At 45.3% G+C, this 17830-nt stretch overlaps 1 protein-coding gene across 5 annotated transcripts in view; it reads right to left on the bottom strand.

Moving 5' to 3' along the window:
• The window catches only part of RANBP10 (RAN binding protein 10), a 74671-nt gene that overhangs the window by 16434 nt on the left and 40407 nt on the right, over window positions 1–17830 (bottom strand). For 4 of the 5 annotated variants that reach the window (XM_039721242.1, XM_039721244.1, XM_039721245.1 and 1 more), the window contains exons 5-13: window positions 14780–14802; window positions 10561–10745; window positions 8853–8965; window positions 6438–6546; window positions 5360–5508; window positions 3237–3432; window positions 1767–1891; window positions 773–918; window positions 176–287 (exon numbers count right to left, since the gene is read on the bottom strand). In XM_039721242.1, coding sequence (XP_039577176.1) covers window positions 176–287; window positions 773–918; window positions 1767–1891; window positions 3237–3432; window positions 5360–5508; window positions 6438–6546; window positions 8853–8965; window positions 10561–10745; window positions 14780–14802 — 1158 coding nt within the window. The remainder of the gene's footprint in view (window positions 1–175; window positions 288–772; window positions 919–1766; window positions 1892–3236; window positions 3433–5359; window positions 5509–6437; window positions 6547–8852; window positions 8966–10560; window positions 10746–14779; window positions 14803–17830) is intronic. The other variant, XM_039721243.1, reaches the window with a different exon arrangement.

Below are 17830 nucleotides of genomic sequence, written 5' to 3'. Positions count from 1 at the left end.
TCTGTGCAAGCAAGAACTCCTACTCCCCTTCCTGCACTACTGCCCTGACAGTCCCCAGCAACAGAAAGAAAGGCCAAAGCTAAACACAAGTATTTCTGACAGGCTTGCCTGCCACAGGACAACCCTTGAGAGCAGGTATGTCTGGGGAAACACTCCCACAGGAACCAGATCTTACCCAAAATAGCACTATTGAGAGCAGCACACACAGGTTCCCTCTGGATGGGGTCCAGCTGTTGGCCAACAGGGCAGTTCCAAGGGTCTGAGTAAGCTAACAAGCTAAAGGCATCCTGTGAGGGAACAGAAAGGAACAGTGAGATCAGGCAGGGCTGCAAACACACAGGAAAACCACCAAGTCCAGCTGGGGCACCTCCTGCAGTCACCATGGTGACAGGTGCCTACCTCCTGAAAAGAAATGGCCTTTTTCCTCTTGGCAGCAAGGGACCACAGTGGGACATCAAAACAGTGGGTTAAAGAGGGTGCCCCCTCCACCTGGCAGGGAAGCCAGCATGGGAAGGCAGGTGGAGTGTCTCCTGGAGAGAAAAAGAGCATGCAGTTGCTCCAGGAAGCCAGGCAGGAGCTGTATTTCTTCCCTCTTGTGCTGAGAACTGGGTGTAGATGCTCTACACTCATGTTTTGATCTGTGATTCCCATGTAGGTCCCTTCTTGCTCAGCAGGTGCAGAAGTGGGGGCTACTCAGGTGTCTGCAAGGGAACCCACAACCCCAGAGCTGGCCCAGAGAGCTGCTGCAATGCAGCACAAGGTCCAGGCTTACCTGAAGCATCTTTTTGTGCATGGTGTTCTTCCCATACTCTCTGCAAAGCTGCTCGCTCAGGATCTGCAGCTCCCGTCCAAACTGGATCATTCTCTCTGTGGCAGCGTGGTTCCCTCCACACAGCTGCCTCTGGGGGCAGCTGTCTTCTAAGGAGAAGCAGTGGAGAAGGAACAATCATCTTGCATTCCCCACCAATGCCCACTGTGTGTCAGGATACCCACAAACTCCCTTCTGGAGCAGGTAGCTGCTTCCTGCCCTAAGTTTATCCCAGTGGAAGCTTCCTGTGATCCCTGCTCTACAACAGCCAGCAGTGGGCTTGTCACAGTGCCTGGTACATACAGGGAAGATCTGAGCTCTGTTTAACTACCTAGAAATCAAGTGTCCTGATAAAATCCTGGCAGCTTGCAACTCCAGTCTGTTACCCTTTCATGTGTGTGAACAGGGCATATAACCCAGAAAGCCCTGGTCTAACAAATCCTGGACTCAGAAAACTTTCAGTCAGAGATGCCAACACCACCAGCTTCTCAGTGTTAGTGGCCACAGGAGCCTTTATAACTGCATGAATCAGTTTCAGAGGCAGTGTAGCTGCTTCATCTGCTCCCTCCTGGCTAAAGCACCCACAAGACACTCAAGGCTGCCAGTTGTGCTGAGGCCACCCTGCAGCTGGACATCACCAGCCTGGCACAGCCCAGCTCAGCTCCCCAGCAGGCAGGCACTTGTGCCAGGACTGCTCTGAGCTCAGTTTCATGACCAGCATGGAACAAACCTTTGACTCCTATTGTTTTCCCTGCTCCAAGATACCACCAGCATTGCTGGGTGTCTAGGAAAAGCCAGACCTAGTTTTAGCTCCAGGACAGATTAATTTTCCCCATGAAGCAGGCACTTCATTCACTGAAGCAGCCCAAAGTACATGCTTTTTCCCCACAATTCAATCAGTTTTAACTTCTGACACCAGCTCCTATCTCCCTTTACCCTCCTGCTCCTGAGGACCTACCCATGCTGGACTCATCTGTCTGCAGGATCTCCTCGTGTTTGTAGGTGCCATTCATTATCCTGGTGGAGGAATTCTCCAGGACTCCGTTGGGGTAATGCTCAGCCTCCATTTCCATCTCACTGTCACTGAGGTGAAAGGAGGGAAGAAAGGTCAGATGTCTAAATTAAAAAGGGAAGCAATTAAGAGCTTATGTGCCAAACAGTGCCCAGCAATGGCCAGCACACCAGAAAAGGTGCCAGCTGGACTACAAGGAGCCAGATGCTCCAAGTCAGTGCAGCAAAAATTGTTGCAGTTGAACACAATTTATTAAACAGGTTCCCTAAGAGCCTGTCATAATTCCAGGTGCAGAACATTTTGCATTTTCCCTTCAGGAAGTGGTGATCCTTGGATAGTAAACAGCAGCCAGGTAACAGATAACACACTCAGAGACTACACAGGAGGGAAATCTTGGCTATGATACATCCCCAGTCCTTGCAAACAGTGCACCACTGAATACTTAAATGCCCAAGACAGCAGGCTGACTGAGACTGCTGATTAACTACTGATTAACTGAAATTATGAGAAGATCTTACTGGAACTTGGGCTCTACATTAAAAAAAAAAAAAAAAAAGGGAATGACAAATCCAGCATCATTAAATGATTCTGGTAAATTGAGTCTGAACAAGTGCTTCTCACTCAGTTACATGCTAGGTGGCTCTCCAGAGGTCACAACTGAGCCTACAAACTGCCCTGCAAGCTGTGCTCAGCACAGCACTTGAAGAATGAGTGCCAGCTGCAATTAGCAAGAGATTCTTTTAATCACAGTGACACCCTCTGCTCCACTGAAGCTTTAGACAGCCCTGCAACAGCTGTGTGGAGAGTGAGCCCAAAGGAAGCTCAGTTTTCACCACAGCTCACTCTGCTCCACACTCCAGAACAGGCAGCAGTGACTGCACTGAACTGCTGGATCACTGTGGCTTCTTGAGAAGGGAGGCTCAGTCTGACCTGCTGTCACAGCATGGAACAAATTACTGCTGGCTCAGAGGCTCACCTGGAAGGAACAGGGCAACAGGCAGCCCAAGGAAATTACACAAGAGGGCACTGCACCAAGCCACTGTGGCCTGAGCTGCTGCCTCACACAGTACAGGGCAGGAAAGCTGCTCAGCAGGAACAAGGGCCTGGCTGAGGCAGCAGAAACAACACCAGGCTGACTGGGGAAGCTTCTGGAAAACTATCACACTGGAATTCAAAGGCATCAGTGTAATGGGACAGCCTGGTGCCTGAAACAAGAGCATCATAATATTCCTTATGACCTGAACCTCCAAGCTTGAGCCACAGCAGGTTTGTGTCTGCTGGGCATAGCAGTGACCTTGCAGATAACAATATTGCTCAAAAGGGCAGGACAGATGCCCTTCTGGCTCCTTAGAAAGCAGACTGACATTTTTCTCTCCATCCCACCCTCCTCAGGTGTCTCCAGAGGAAAAACAATACCTGGTTTCTTGATTACTCGTACTACTGTGCTGCTGAGATTTGGTAGAATCTGTAGAATTGGACTCCGAGTAGTTCACAGATGAAGGGGAAGAGGAGGAGGAAGATGAAGATGATGAACTCAGTGCTGGGTATTTACTGTGACTCTGTTTGCTTTTTGTGGACGTGACTCCATTACTACAGGTTGGACTATCTGCTCCTGAAAGCCAAGAAGAAAGAAAAATGAGACCAGACTGACAATGTCACCCTGTTGTGAAGCCAAGAGTTTAGCAGGAGAGCAGGCCCCAAAGGAAGAAAGCAAAGTAGGACTGCAGATCTTAAATTATGGTTTATCATTCTTAAATTCAATGGGGTTCAGAGAAGACACAAATGAATAAGAAAGGAACCCCATTGCTCACCAGCAACATCTGAGCTTCATGAAGTTCTAAAAATGAGCTGTAAATTAGAGATTGGCAGAAACAGGTCACAAGTACAGAAATTACTGTTGAAGGCAGAACTGCCCAGGCTTTCCACAACCTATCTAAAGTTAGGGATGTATGTGATTCACACAACACTCAGCAAATAACAGCAACCCTCCTAAAGAGCACAAGCTAACCTTCCTTGCTCAGGAGAACAGAAACCACTGAGAGTCAGGGTTGAAATTTCACCTGCTCCTCCACAAAAGGTGCTTATCAAGCTGCAGAACACACTGACACAAGACACAAATTCATTACCACAAGTTTTATATGGAATCAGAATTGACAGGGGCTAAATTTTCTAAAATAGAAAAACCTCATTATGGGCTTGTCTTCTTCATATATTCTTCCCTAGGCAACCAATATTGATCACAGGACCTTGGCTAAATGATGTGACCTGGCATGGCTGTTCTCCAGAAGTGATGGTAATACATCCAAATAGACCAGCTGATCCCACAAGTATGTTTACAGCAGGGAATGTATTTCTTTTTTCTATCACAGCCAACACAAAGATTCAAATTGGCTGTTTTGTGTGTTTTTAAGAAAAAGACAGAGCAGTTTGTTCACAACAGTTCTGCTTCATCTCTGAAATGTGCTCTGATGAAATTATCACTCTTTTGAAAGAACAAGGTCTGACAGAGAACTGTGGAAGGTGGTGTCCATGTGTAGAGACAAATATATATATATGTATATCTATATCTATATAAATGCTGCCTTGCACTGCAAGTTGCAGATGTAGACATGGGTACTAGCAAGAGATTTTATGGACTGATGGGATCATTCTGGCTATCTAGTCAAAGAAACACACCCAGGGCTTCTCACAACACAGCAGAGGAAAACAAAGATACTGGCTTGGAAAGGTGAGTGACAGCTTGGAACTATTCAAGTAATTGTCTACCTTTTCCTTAAATATTTGCCTGTCCACAGTTTGTCACATGCAGCAGTGGGAATACCAACCCAAAACACACTGTGAGCAGCTCACAGCTCAGGGAAGCAGCTCAGCCTGTTTCCAAGGGCTCTGCAGGTCATTTCTCCTGGCTCATTCCATCTCCAAAGCTACAGTCAGTAATTACCATGGGAAGATATCTCAGGTGTCCTCATTTATCTTGTTCTTTCCATATCAAAACCTAAAGTTTAATTTCCCAAACTCCAAAGAGCTGATGCTCCAGAGCTGGGTTTTACTGGAACAGAACTGTTCCCTTCTCACATGTTTAGAGCTTGCAAGGTAAAGTCCATGGGGTGGGAAGAAGCTTTTGTGCAGTGCATCCCCCTGACCTTTTGCTTCATTGGCAAAGCAGCTTCTGCTCAGTTCTTTCTGGAAAGCAATTATTTTGCAGACTCCAAGGTACAGAAAACAGGCTTTGCTTTCCAGACCTCCTCTCAGCACTCCATCAGTGAAACACTGAGTCACAGGTGGCTGCAGTAGAAGACTGCCTTCAAAAGCATCTTTATTCTGAAATAAACCTGCTCTGCAGACAATTGTAGAAAATAGCTAATGCAAAACCAATTCTGTGACAGTGGAGAGACACCCACAATAAAAGAACATCCCCTCAGCTGGGGAAGGAAAGGAAAGGAACATTTCAGAGAATAACACACAGAAACAGCAGGTAATGTCAGACACCACCCCATCCACATCTGCTCTCCTCATGTGGAGCCACAGGACACACTCACCAGTGCTGTGAAGGTGTGAGTTGCTCGATCCATGCCTGGGACTGAAGCTGGGGGAGCCGGGGTAGCTGTCCTGGGAGCGGGGGCTGCGCGCGCCGAAGCAGCGCACCTCGCTGTCCGTGCCGTTCACCATCTCCACGAACTGCCGGCACCTGCGTTCATGGGAGCAAAGGGACAAGGGGGGGCGTGACAGCCGGCCTGCCCTGCACTCAGCCTGCCCTCTCAGCCTGCCCCGGGCCCCACTGGCAAGCCCTAGAAACCTTCAGAAAGATTTCACACTCCTGGTGCCTTTGTATTGTGAGTGCTCTGATGATGCTGCGGAGGAAGGAGTTTGGAAAGTTCATTTTTGATGCTAATGGATGTGGAGATATTCCCAAAAAAGCAAGTTTAACTTCACTGTGCTAAGAAAAAAACTGTTCTTTTGCAGCTTTCACCTCCAGCTCTTCTGCAGGTACTCCAAAATTCAGTCATGGAGGGTTTTTTTCAGGGACAGGGTACTAAATCTGTCAAATACCATCATTCCTTCACTACTCCATCAACTGGTGGTCAATGGAAAATAAAGAAGGAGTAAAAAATACAATATCCACAGTGACAGTGAGGACAGCTCCTCATTTAGCTTTACTGGGAATTGTCCTCATATGTCTCAGAAGTCTGGGGAGAGCCACTCTGTGCAGCTGGGAGAACTGGGACACTTTAATTCCTTTAATCTCTACCCCAGACAGCCTTTTTCCATACATCTGCCTTTCTAGGAACCTTCACAGAGACTGACACTGCTCCAGCACTGAAAGATTTCCACAAGGGCTATAACAGAACCCCTCTGAAGGAATTTCTGGCAGTCAGCAGGATTAAAACTCACCCACGTATGCCTGACCTCATAAAGCAAAGCTATACTGGGTCTGAGCAGCAACAAAAGGGGTACATCTATGGTGCTACAAGACTGTGCAAAGGACTCCCAAAGGTGGCTCAAACAGTGTGAATTCAGAGCAAGGCGTGCAGCCAGACTGGATGTTTAGACAGGTTCTTATTCCCTCCTTCATTTACACATTTCAGCATTAGGGAGCATAAAGCTTTTCATACTTACTTTAACATGAAGAGCAGGTTGGGGTTATGTTCTAGGAGGCCAGGATAGAGCTGCTGGGTGGCTTCTATAGCCTCTCCCACTCTGCCTGCTAATACTAGCTTCTGTATTCCTGAAAGCAAAAGGAGACCTGGTGACACACAGGACCAGCCCACAGGAACAGCCAAAAGAGCTGTCTCATCCATTCCATCCAGGTCCCCATGACCACCTTGCACAAAGGCTTGGGAGAACTGGAGATCATATTTGATTTATTATGGATTAGGTGGAGGAAAACCCTGTGAAAATGTGAAAGGATTTTTGGTAGTAAAAAACCATCAACAGTAGAAGGATCTGAAGGATGAAGTAAGTGGGTTGGGGTGCTCTTTAGTCACAGAGCTCTGCAGCAATGGAAACAAAAGAAGGACATGCCAACTGGATGGAAACAAGGAGGCTGCTGGGGAAGTGACAATTTCAGAGGGCAAGTTCCCAGGTCACCCTCATACTACATTTTCTGTCTGGTTCAAGCTTGGAAGCAAACATATGGCTCAATATGAGATAAACGGAGTACTCTTAGAGGGTCTGTGGTCTTAAATCACAGCACTGCTTCCACGATATTCCTACCACTAAGCAGAAGTAACTATACCCACAAAACCATGTTTTGAATAAAGAGAAGTACCTCCTATTGACTACACTAGAAACAGCTCAGTGATTGGTACACTTCTAGGAGGTGCAAAGACACAAGGCAGAACACACTTATCATGCTTGGTGTTCATGTCCCAATGAACATGAACACATGGTGTTCATGTCCCATGTATGTTCCTCCAGCAGGTCAGAAGACACAAGTGCAAGACTCAACTCGAGATCCCTGAAAGCTCAGAGAAGCTGCTGATCTGCAGAGACTCACATTTCTTTTTTCTAAGTGTACTTAGAGATAAAAATTAAATGTACTTAAAACTAAAACAGCATAGTTTATTCCAGCACTCCTTATGAACAGCAGAGGGAAGGTTTGGAATGGCCCATGAGGTGCTTTGCAAGCAGGGCCTCTCATAACAACAGGCTGTGGCTTTCGCAAAGTGTTGGAGCAGTTGGAAGCCCAGTCTGGTAAATCTTCATTAACAATCCCAGTAACAAACTGCAGTGACTTGTCTCGTCTCCCACTTCTCAGTGTCTATCTGGTTGTTATTATAGCTGAAATCTGGAACCAAAGCCATGGCTCTCACACCAACACAAGAGCTCTCATTTCACTCTCTTGCACGTCCATTTTCTCGTCTCGCTGCTTCTGACAGCTCTGCTTTGCCTTGTTTGGCAACTCTCACAGATGTCATTCCCTTTTATATTTCCCCCTCTTTTTGTTTCCCCATCTGTGTTTTCCTCACACCTTTTATTCAAGGCCCAACTTCAGGGCTCTGTGTTCCTGCCTCCATCTGCCTTGTCACCTGTCCTCAGACAAACAAGCCCGCAGCATCTCGCGTGCCTCCCGTCAGGCTCTGCCACTTAAACCCACACCACTGGGAGCACTGGCTGGGGTCAGGGTTGCATAATGCATGACCTGGAAAGCACAAAGCCCATCAGCACTAACAGGCAGCAACTGTGAGTTATTTAAAAGCAGAGTCCCCAGATGAACCCGAATGCTGGCTAAGCACATGCAATGTATGGAGAGCAAGCCACAAAGGGGCACAATGCTCTGATACGTAACAGTCACACGAGAAGCAGTTCACAAAGGGAAGGCAAATGTACAGGCATGTGGCCTGTATTCAGCAGCCAGGAGAATGCAGAAAATACACCAATGTTCTGCCACTCTGCAGGCTGAGCCTGTGAATAGAAATGTTTAAAAAAAAAGGTAGAGCTGGAGGAAGCTGCAAGCCTTATTCTGCAGGACCAAAAGCGCTGACAGCCCTGCCAGCTGAAAGATGAGCCACTTGGGAGCAAAGAGCAGCAACCAAAACAGACACAGAACACAAATTCTTCACCCAGTGCGAGCTTAACACGTTGGCTGTGAATTTGAAAAGTCCTCAGCACGTCAAAGTTACCTGAATCACAATGTGCAGAGGGACTGGAAAAGTCCTTAACTCGGAGCCGCAGTGAAACTAAATGGGTGTGTCAAATCCCTGTACCCCAGCTAATGGACCTGCTGCAGCAGCCTGCAGTGAAGAGCTCACATCCAAAGGGATCTCTGGTGCACAATGATCTCAGCTCAGGGAAAGGCCCAGCAGAGCAGACAGGGACAGGAAGGAACAGGGCAGTCCTCCAGGCAAAGACGGCAGAGGGTGGAGAGCACACAGTGGTGATGGGAAAAGTGCTCCAAGCAGAGATTCCCAAGCTCTGCTCCAGGCCAGCAGAGAGCTGAGCACAGCTCTGTACTCCCATGGAGTGACTTCCACAGCACCCTGCAGAGTCCCAAAGGGAGCACACTTGAGGAGTGACACCCCAGAGACTTACTTTGTCTGTTCTTTATTGAGGTCTGTTCTTCCTGGATTGTGGTGTCTGTGACTCTGGCAAAGGCAGTTGCTGTTGAACAGTACCCATGATGAACCAAATATGATGAAACCATACTAGAAAAAAAATAAAATCCAAGGAGATGATGAGACACCAGTGAAACAGTCATCACACTGGAGCAAAAAGAAGCCAACACAACAGAATTTGCAATTTCATAGAGAAACTCAGCTTGCTTAGGACATAACCAAGGCTCTACTTCTGGGTCTAAATTGTGTATATTTACAGGATAGGCACCTGGTCCTCTGCAAACAGGAAGGAGGCTCTAAATTCACTTTACAGAGTGGAAAAAAAATTAAGAATCTCAAAGCATATACAGTATTTATTTATGACTGCTGTCCAAGGGTCACTTGTAAGGGCTCAATACTGTGTTACTGCCAATAACATCCTATAGAGACATAAATCTGAACCTCAGAGAGGTTCACGGCTTTCAAGTATATCTAAAAAAGAAGAAAAGATTCTGGTCCTGAATTTCTTCCATCACTTATTTAACAGCAATTATATCTTTAGTAGTTCAATCTCCTTATGAATTCTGCACATTCACAGATACTTTAATCTGTGACTGTCAGCATTGACTTTAAAAACATTAACACTCTTCAAAGCTGTATTTTAAAAAAATCTTGGGGGAGGGAAGAGTATCACTGTCAGAAAACAAACACAACAGAACCACCTTTCTAAACAGACCATTTCTAACACATTTGTGCCTTCCCAGGACACAGTGACTCAGTGTTAATGCTCACTGGATTTTAACAAAATCTAAAACTCCAGAAACAGGATTTCAAAGCTTCTCATGATGAATGTCAAAACAGGCTTCTCATGATAAAGCTGGCATTGATCTGATCAAGTCACAGCTCAAAGCACACATGAACTTGGCTACTTTCAGTACAATAAATTAGTATTTTATGAGTCAGCAATCATTCTTAGGCATAACATTGCAGGCAGGTGTGTAATTTTTGGAAGTTGTTTTAAATACAAGTGTTACTGCCCAAGAGCTCTATAGGAGGAGCTCCAGAGTGGTGACCCTGACAACCCCACTGTGCACATCAGAAGAAAAATTTCTGGAGAACACAAGGAACAAACAAAGGGATAAATTGGTCCCACTGAAGCAGAATCAACAGCTCTTGTTAAGGGAGGTCCTGGCTCTCTAACTTGGTCCCATTTTGGAAGGCAAATAACAGCATCAATAACACTCCTGACCTCTGACAACTCCTGCCAACTGTTCTCATCAAGTTCCACTCAATCCTTTTTGCAATGAGAAGTGCTTTCAATATTCATAAATTTATAAAATGCCATAACTGTGCTTTCAGTTAGGTTTGGAAGCCTTTGGTTTAGGCTATTTCTTGCTCTTTCATTTCTGAATTCAGCTGGCTTACACACTGACTTTTCTCCTATATTAGGAGTTTTTATGGTATCTTCTCCTTCCTGCAGTTTATCACCCCAAAATGTATGTCCTTCCATTCCTACAAGCTTCCATGCAATCTCTGGCTGAAAATCTACACAGGAAAGACTCTTAAACAACAGACCAGAGTGTAAAACAATTCGACCAAAATGCACAGAGTGGCAATTTCTGCCACAAGAGAGCACAAATTAGCCCTTAAGAAGTATTTAAAGCCTAACAAGAGGGAAGAAGCTGAACACCAAGGCAGTGACTTACTTCTGCAGCATGGCTTGCCACTCTCCCAGCCTGTCTCCGATGGGAAACCGCTTAATGGTGCTCTGGATCTTCGCCCTCCACTCCCTCATGTAGTCCTCAATGTCAAACACAAAGGGCTGCTGCCCAAAGTTGGCATCCACGATCTCCCCTGGAGTCTGGAGACCCACGGTAGGGTAGAGGTTTGACTGGGAAGGAAGAAAAACAAACCTGTATTAAACACAGCTGTCTTCTTCTGGTTCCAGACACGTGGTTTGGTAAAACCAAAAGCTGCTCTTTAAACTGAAATAAATATAATGGAATTGGAAGAGGCAACAGCCCTTTGGGTACTTCTCAAGGAATCCTGTGACCTATTGTGCATTTATGAAAAGTTATTGCTTCAAACCAGAACAATGGGTTCAATCCCCCAGCAGCCTGGCATCGAGGCCATGACTGCATTCTGTGGATGGCACTTCTGGCTTAGTTTTCTACAATTTCTACCAAGCTTCAAGAGCCAGCAGATAATATAACAACAACAGCAATAATAATGGCAATTAGTAACAATAACAGCAACAACAACAATAACAACAACAACAACAATAATAATAATAACAATAATAATAATAATAGTAATAGGTGCATCATCTCAATCAATGGATCTGTGTATTCCCTCCAGTTTCAATTCAATTCTTTTACTCCTTGGAAATTGTTATCTCAGTCTTGTACATCTCTGATGAAAAGGGTACATGATGAAAAGTGCATCTCTGATGAGAAATCTCTCTGCTTAGCAGCTGTTGGGAAGTACACGTATCTCCAGCTCCCTGCCAGATGCAGGCAGACACAATCCCAGAGCCCAGAGACCCAGGAGATGCTTCTCCTGCCAAGTTCTTCAGGAACACCTTCCCCGTGACATCTGGCCCACCTCTTGCCCTGATGTTGGTCACCAGTTACTCACAACCCCCCTTGTTCATCTTGACCTGGTTTCTAACCCCCCTGTCCCCCTGCACTCCTACAATCCCACCCCAGGCTCCTCTGGTTTTTTTATTTCCCATTATTCCTTCCAACCTCCAGGCAGGCTAGACCTGATCCAGGCTTGTGTAAAGAAGAGTTGGGCCTGAGCACTGACCAAAAAAAAAAAAAAAAAAAAAAAGGAAACTCCCTCTTTTCCTCTGTGGGAATTCACTCCTATTTCAAGCAATTATTTTGGTTTTAACTTCAGCCTGTGCTAAGCCAAAATGTGTTTTTTCCTATCACTGTATTTTTGTACAAATGAAAACACCCTTTAGAGGAAACTGAAACAACCCAAAGCAAGTATGTTTCAACATCTGTGTCTCTGGTTTTCAAATTAAAGTATCCATTTCAACTTCCTAATATTGTGAATTCTGCAAAATATTGCTTTCACCGTTTGCCTCTGAAAGGGGAATTTTGCAGCAAGCATTTCAAGGAAATTATTTCTAATTTGGCAATGTTTTGAAGGGTCAATTTAATTTGTTGTGTAATCTCACTGATATGCCAGCCCTAAAACTGAAGTTTAAAAATTTCAGAAGTAATGTGGTTTACTGTGTGTTACCAGTCAGCTTCAACACCCCAAGGAAAAACTCTCCCTTAAAGTCCCCCTGGAGGGGTGAGTAATGAGGAATGGACCACAGCCAAAAAATCCACGTGGAGTTGCTCAAACCAGAGCACTTCAAGGGTCACTCAGGTACGTTTGCTGCTCCCACTCCTGTTTGCAGTTAAATTTTCAGAACTGCAGCTTTAGGAGGTGAAGAACATAGACTCTATAATGGATACTTTCTTTTCTTTACCTTATAATCAGTGGATATTGTGTTTGAGCCTGGAACAGAGAACTATAAAAAACTAAACCTGCAAGTAATCAGCTTCATATTCTCTACTGCCTCAAGAATTCTACAATCTCTGACAATATTAATTATTTTAAACATTTTCAGTAAAAATATTTTCAATATTTTTTATCTTGGGTTTGGCATCCTCTTCTTTAGGAAAGGTGGTAACCTGAACTGTTTGAACAACCACTAATCCATGGGCCAAGGGAGTAAAAAGAGCACATGGAATACATTGGTACCTGCAAGGGTGAAGGAAGAAGGCAGTAATCCAAGGGAAGGATATTGGAAAAGAGAATGCAGTAATCCAAGGGAAGGATATTGGAAAAGAGAATGCTGAAGTCAGGTCTAGGCACCCTTAGGAAGCTGCCAGCAGAGCAGCAGAGTGATTTAGCACATGCAGATCACTAGATCCACATGGAGGCATAAGTCTCACATCCACAGTTAAGGGGTAAAAAGACCCCATCAAGCTTCTTTCCTCCTCTTTTTAAAGAGGAATTATCTCATGAAGGATAATTCTCAATAGCAGGAGGCCTACAGGGCATCAGCTGTTCTCCTGGCTGGCCAGAAAAACAATGTTATGGATCAGCTGCTGCTGTGAAAGCCAGCAGGGGACTTCCCCAGAAAACAGCTCAGCAACCTGGCTGGTAAAGGTGCAGAGACCATTTACACACCATTTATCCACTGGAGATTCCACCACGGCATCTGTCAAAGACTACCCTGGCCAGATCTTCTCCCAGTTTCACACTAAACATCTCTGCACAAGACACACAGTCAGAGAAGGCTGAGATGCTGTGGGGATGATCTGAGCATAGCAGGAAACAGCAGGACAGGGAGATGCCAGGGGCTCAGGAGAGTTTTGAGTTCCATCTCAGTGGCACTGCAAGACCTCAGTGCAGCAAACACCCTTCTGTCTGCTCTGCCTCTGCAGCTGCCCATCCCCTGTGCCTAACAAAGCCTCAGCACAAGGAGAACAGCTTACACATGAACATGAAATGCCTGTGTCAGCTCACTGTGCACTCCAGGACCAACAGGATGCAAGTTAAGCCAAGCAGGACAGGGAAATTGAACCTGCCAAATCTGTGAAGCTGCACAGCAACACTTGAGCAGTAAATGACAAAGCAGTGTCCATGTGCTGGACAGCTATTTTTGACTGACAGGAGCCTAAATAGCCATTGTCTATCTCAACATGGAGACTGCTCCTGTTGCAGAAGGGGAAGCAGTCTAAACAAATGGGAAGACAAAGTGGTGAAAAAGTTAGAAGGAATATGGTAAATCTCTACTACTAATGCAATCTATATCCAGAGGGAAAACAAACAGCACCAAAAACTAAGGGGTATATCAGAGAAGCATCTTCTTGCTGTGGATGCAAGGTTATCACAGTACCTCACTCCAAAAGGTTAATCTTCATGGAAAGGCAAACTGTTCTTGTACTTTAATAAACCGTACTTGGACCAAGTGAATGAACTGCTGTGGAACAACCCACATAAAGAATTTCTGGTTTAGAACACACTGCAATGTTACCAAGTTCAAAGACCCTGGGACAAAAAAAAAACCCCAAACACCCTGTATTGACAGCTGATGTGAAAAGGCCAATCAAATAACTGCAATATAAGTGCAGGCTGTAGTTGGGATATGGGAGAAATCTGCAAAGCCCTAAATCCCACTGGGAAGGTCAGCAGGGAGTGCTGGCCATTATTTCTCACAATACAAAAATTAGAGGAACAAGATGAATTTTTTGATAGTAAGTACAGAACAAAGCAAAGCAACCTTTCTTCCACACAACACTGAAGTCAGCCAAGAAAATGGATCACTTTGGAGGCCTAAAAAGTTACTAAAACTAAGAAATTTGTCAGAGGAAATTAATTTGGGGTATTTAAGTACAAAGACAAGAGTGCAAACTTAGGGACAAGAAGTCCTGTGTATGACAGATGGATGCAGTGGATTGTTGGTGTATGCCTGACCTGGGTTTACCTTTTCTCACTGAACACATCCTCCTTGTCCAGAAACACCTGGGTCTAGAAAAGAGGGAACATTTTCCTGTGCTTTTGTGAGACCTGACTAGACATCAGTGTAACAATGCACATGTTCTCCTCCCCAGAGTCAAAGCTGCATTTGGAAGACCATGACCTGTAATGAAGTTTGCATCCTTGCTTTAATTCCAGGAGAAGGAGCAACATATTCTTAGAGGTGGTGAGGGATGACAGGAGGCATGTGAGTAGCCCACAAACCCAGTCACAGGATTATGAAGTTTCAGAAAAAGGAGCATCCACATCATTCAGTAATGTGTGTTATCATGTTTTTTTTCAACAGGGCATCAAACAGAAAAAAATCACACCCCCACACTCTTCCCCCTCCCTTCTGTTTGCATCCTTACTTAAAATACTGAAAATAGGTGTACTTACAGGGAGGTCTGTAAAGGCTATACCTGTGGGGGGAAAAATATTAGAATTAAAAAGACAAAGGATTTTTTTTCCCTGCTTGCCTACATCCTTAACATGCTATAAAACATTACTGCATTTCAAATCCCAGCTCTGACCCTGCATTTCACCACCTCATGTATTTAGAAGCAACTTCCCTCCCCAGTCCCCTCCTCTGCAAGGTTTTACATCTGGAGAAAGGTTCAGGAAAAAGCCTAAATGTTTTTTTCAACATCTCTCCTGAAAAAATTGATTTTCTAAAAGCAGCTCCTCTTTCCTTTGCTTCTCCCTTTGTTGCTGGGAAGGAGTTAGTTTTCAAGACTCACTTTGGTGTTAGAAACAGAGTTATAGTATAAAATTGCTTTGGTTTAGGCTGTAACTGATTCTTCTTATCAGCCAGAGAAAGAGGAATGAATATTCAGCACTTGGCATTACAGCTGGGAGCACCTGAGAAACTGTGCAAAGAACAGCCCCATCCTCAACTCAGCTGACACAGCTCCAAATAGAAAAGATGGAAAAAAAAGTGTATGGTTTCCCTTTTTATTTACATCTGGCATATCAGAAAAGAGGCATTTAAGCTGAGGCAGCCATTGCCTAGGATGGTTAACAGAGCTTTGGCTAGAGACAACATTCAGCACAGCCAGGCCAGCCCAGGCACAGCTCTGCATCTGTTCAGGTGCAGTTACTGCTCCAAAGGATGGGGCTCTCCTGCCAGGCTGGGATCCAGCAGCACAGGGAGATGCTGGGCACAGGAGCAGCCAGAGGCAGCAGCTCCAGCCCCGGCTTTGGGGCACCCTCAGCAGCAGCACAGGGGACACTGCTGCCATCACCTCATCAGGCTTCCAGCTAACACTCCAGGAGTCAGTCTGGAAGCTGCAGTTATTTCCCACGTGTGTTCCCAAGAATGCTTTCCTGTCCCCAGCCAGAGGAAGGCTGGTACCCACACCAGGACACCCAGTTCTCACACATGTCCCACCTCTCCTCCTTCACTTCTGCCTGGCACTGGAAGGAAGCAGAGAGAACACCACCCTCTGGTTTTAATTTTAGGACTATTTTAACCCAGAGCTGCAATGTAATGTTACCAGATCAGCCTGAAATGGTAATTTAAACCAGTTTCAGGAGTCAAGATAGGAAACAAGCAATTTCTGTTCAAAACAGCACAGATCTAAATCAAATGTTCGTAAATAAATCCTGAATATTTTACTAAATAAACAGCCAATAAAGACAAATTAGCATCATGGCAGATAGTCAGTATGGTTTAATGAACATCCTGGCAGTTTGGACCTTGTTTATTGAGCACCCTCTGTACAACCCAACCAAAGACTGTGCACACAGGTGATGTTGAACACATGGCTGAGGAAAACATTCAGTAAGCATTTCTCTCACCTTGTCACTTTGCCCACATATTGCATCTCACTCAAACCTTTTTTTCACTTTGCAATTATTTTGCTCAGCTGGATGAAAAGGTGGATGAAAGCTTGTTTTTCTTATGCCAGAATGAGGCCAATCTCCTTGAGCATGCTGGAGACTCCACTGGAGTCTTCCTCTGCCCCCAGCACCTCTCAGAGCCAAAGGTGGCCAGGCTTGTGTATTTCCAGGGGGCTGGAAGCTGCTTCCAGCACCTGGACAAGCACATGGTTTTTGAATGGACTGCAAGGTGGGTGGAAAATTGGCTGAACTGTCAGGATGGAAGAGTTGTCATCAGCAGCTCAAAGTCCAAGAGTTGTCCCTCAGGGATCAACGGCAGGGCCAACACAGTTCCCTGTCTTCACTGATGACCTGGACAATGGGATGAAGTGTGATCCCAGCAGGCTCACAGGTGTCACCAAACAGGAGAGTGGACAATAGGCTGGAGGGCACAGTGCCATAGCTGGAGAAATGATCCAGCACAAGCCTCCCAAAGCTCAACAAAAGCAACCTAAGAGCCCTGCCACCAGGCTATGATACTCCCAAAAAATAGGACAGGATGAGGCTGACTGGAGAGAAGGCAGATCTGCAGAAAAGATTCTGGGTCCTGCTGGGCAACAAGCAGAGCAGGAGCCAGTGGTGGGTCCTTGCAGCAAAGGACATCAACCACATCCTGAGTATTAGTGAGAGTGCAGGTTACAGGATGGGATTTCTCCCCTCTTTTCCAACACTGGTTAGTCTACTCTTCAGTTGTGATGTTCACTTTAGGGCTCCCCAACACAGGACACAGTGAGACTGGAGTGAGTCCAGCAGAGGCCAGCACGACAAAGACAGGCTGAGGGAAAAGTCTCTGTTCAGTCTCAAAAACATTAGGGCAGACACCTATTGCTGCCTACAATTGTCATATAGGAGGGTATAAAAAAGGCTTTTCTCAGAGATGCAAGGTGGCAGGACACAGGAGGCAACACAGACAAGCTGCAACATGGGAAATTCTAATGAGAAAAATTCAGTATGAATTTTGGTCAAACACTGAATCAGGACCAGAAAAGCTCCCAGGTGATCTCCATTCTTGAAAACAGTAAAAACTTAATGAGTTTCTGATCTAACATGATCTAGTTTGGGCCTGCTTTCAGCAGTGTTGTATGCTTGACCTCCAGAAATCACTCCCAGAGAAAATAATTCTATGATTCTATAAATAAACTTATTACATTGCCTTTAAAATGAGACAAATGTATGTTTTCCACATTCTGTTATGTAACTCAGACTAATAAAATGCTTTATGCAGACAGCACTTGGTCTGTTGCACAGACATGTCTGCTCAGAGTTTCTGCATCTGCACTGCTACACATCTGCATTCAGGAAAGCCAATAGTAGAATGGGAAATAATCACAGCTTGAATGTGAAACTGTTTTCTTCCTCTGCAGCCCCTCCAAAGCCTGGATCCAGTTTAAAACCACAACCTTCTTAAACACCTAAGGACTGGACAAATCAGGAGGTCAGGAAGCAAGAGCAAGTGTGTGAAGGGCAGTGACATAAAGACATTAAATGAAGGTTCAGTGCTAGGGCACAGTGTGAATGACATTTTCACCTGCCAACCAAACAAAGGACTTCCACTTTCCATGACTGCAC

The sequence above is a fragment of the Passer montanus genome, unplaced genomic scaffold (genome assembly GCF_014805655.1).
Source record: "Passer montanus isolate IOZ18808 unplaced genomic scaffold, ASM1480565v1 scaffold45, whole genome shotgun sequence".
In the NCBI taxonomy this organism is placed as follows: Eukaryota; Metazoa; Chordata; class Aves; order Passeriformes; family Passeridae; genus Passer; species Passer montanus.
This window is presented reverse-complemented; position numbering and strand designations above follow the sequence as displayed.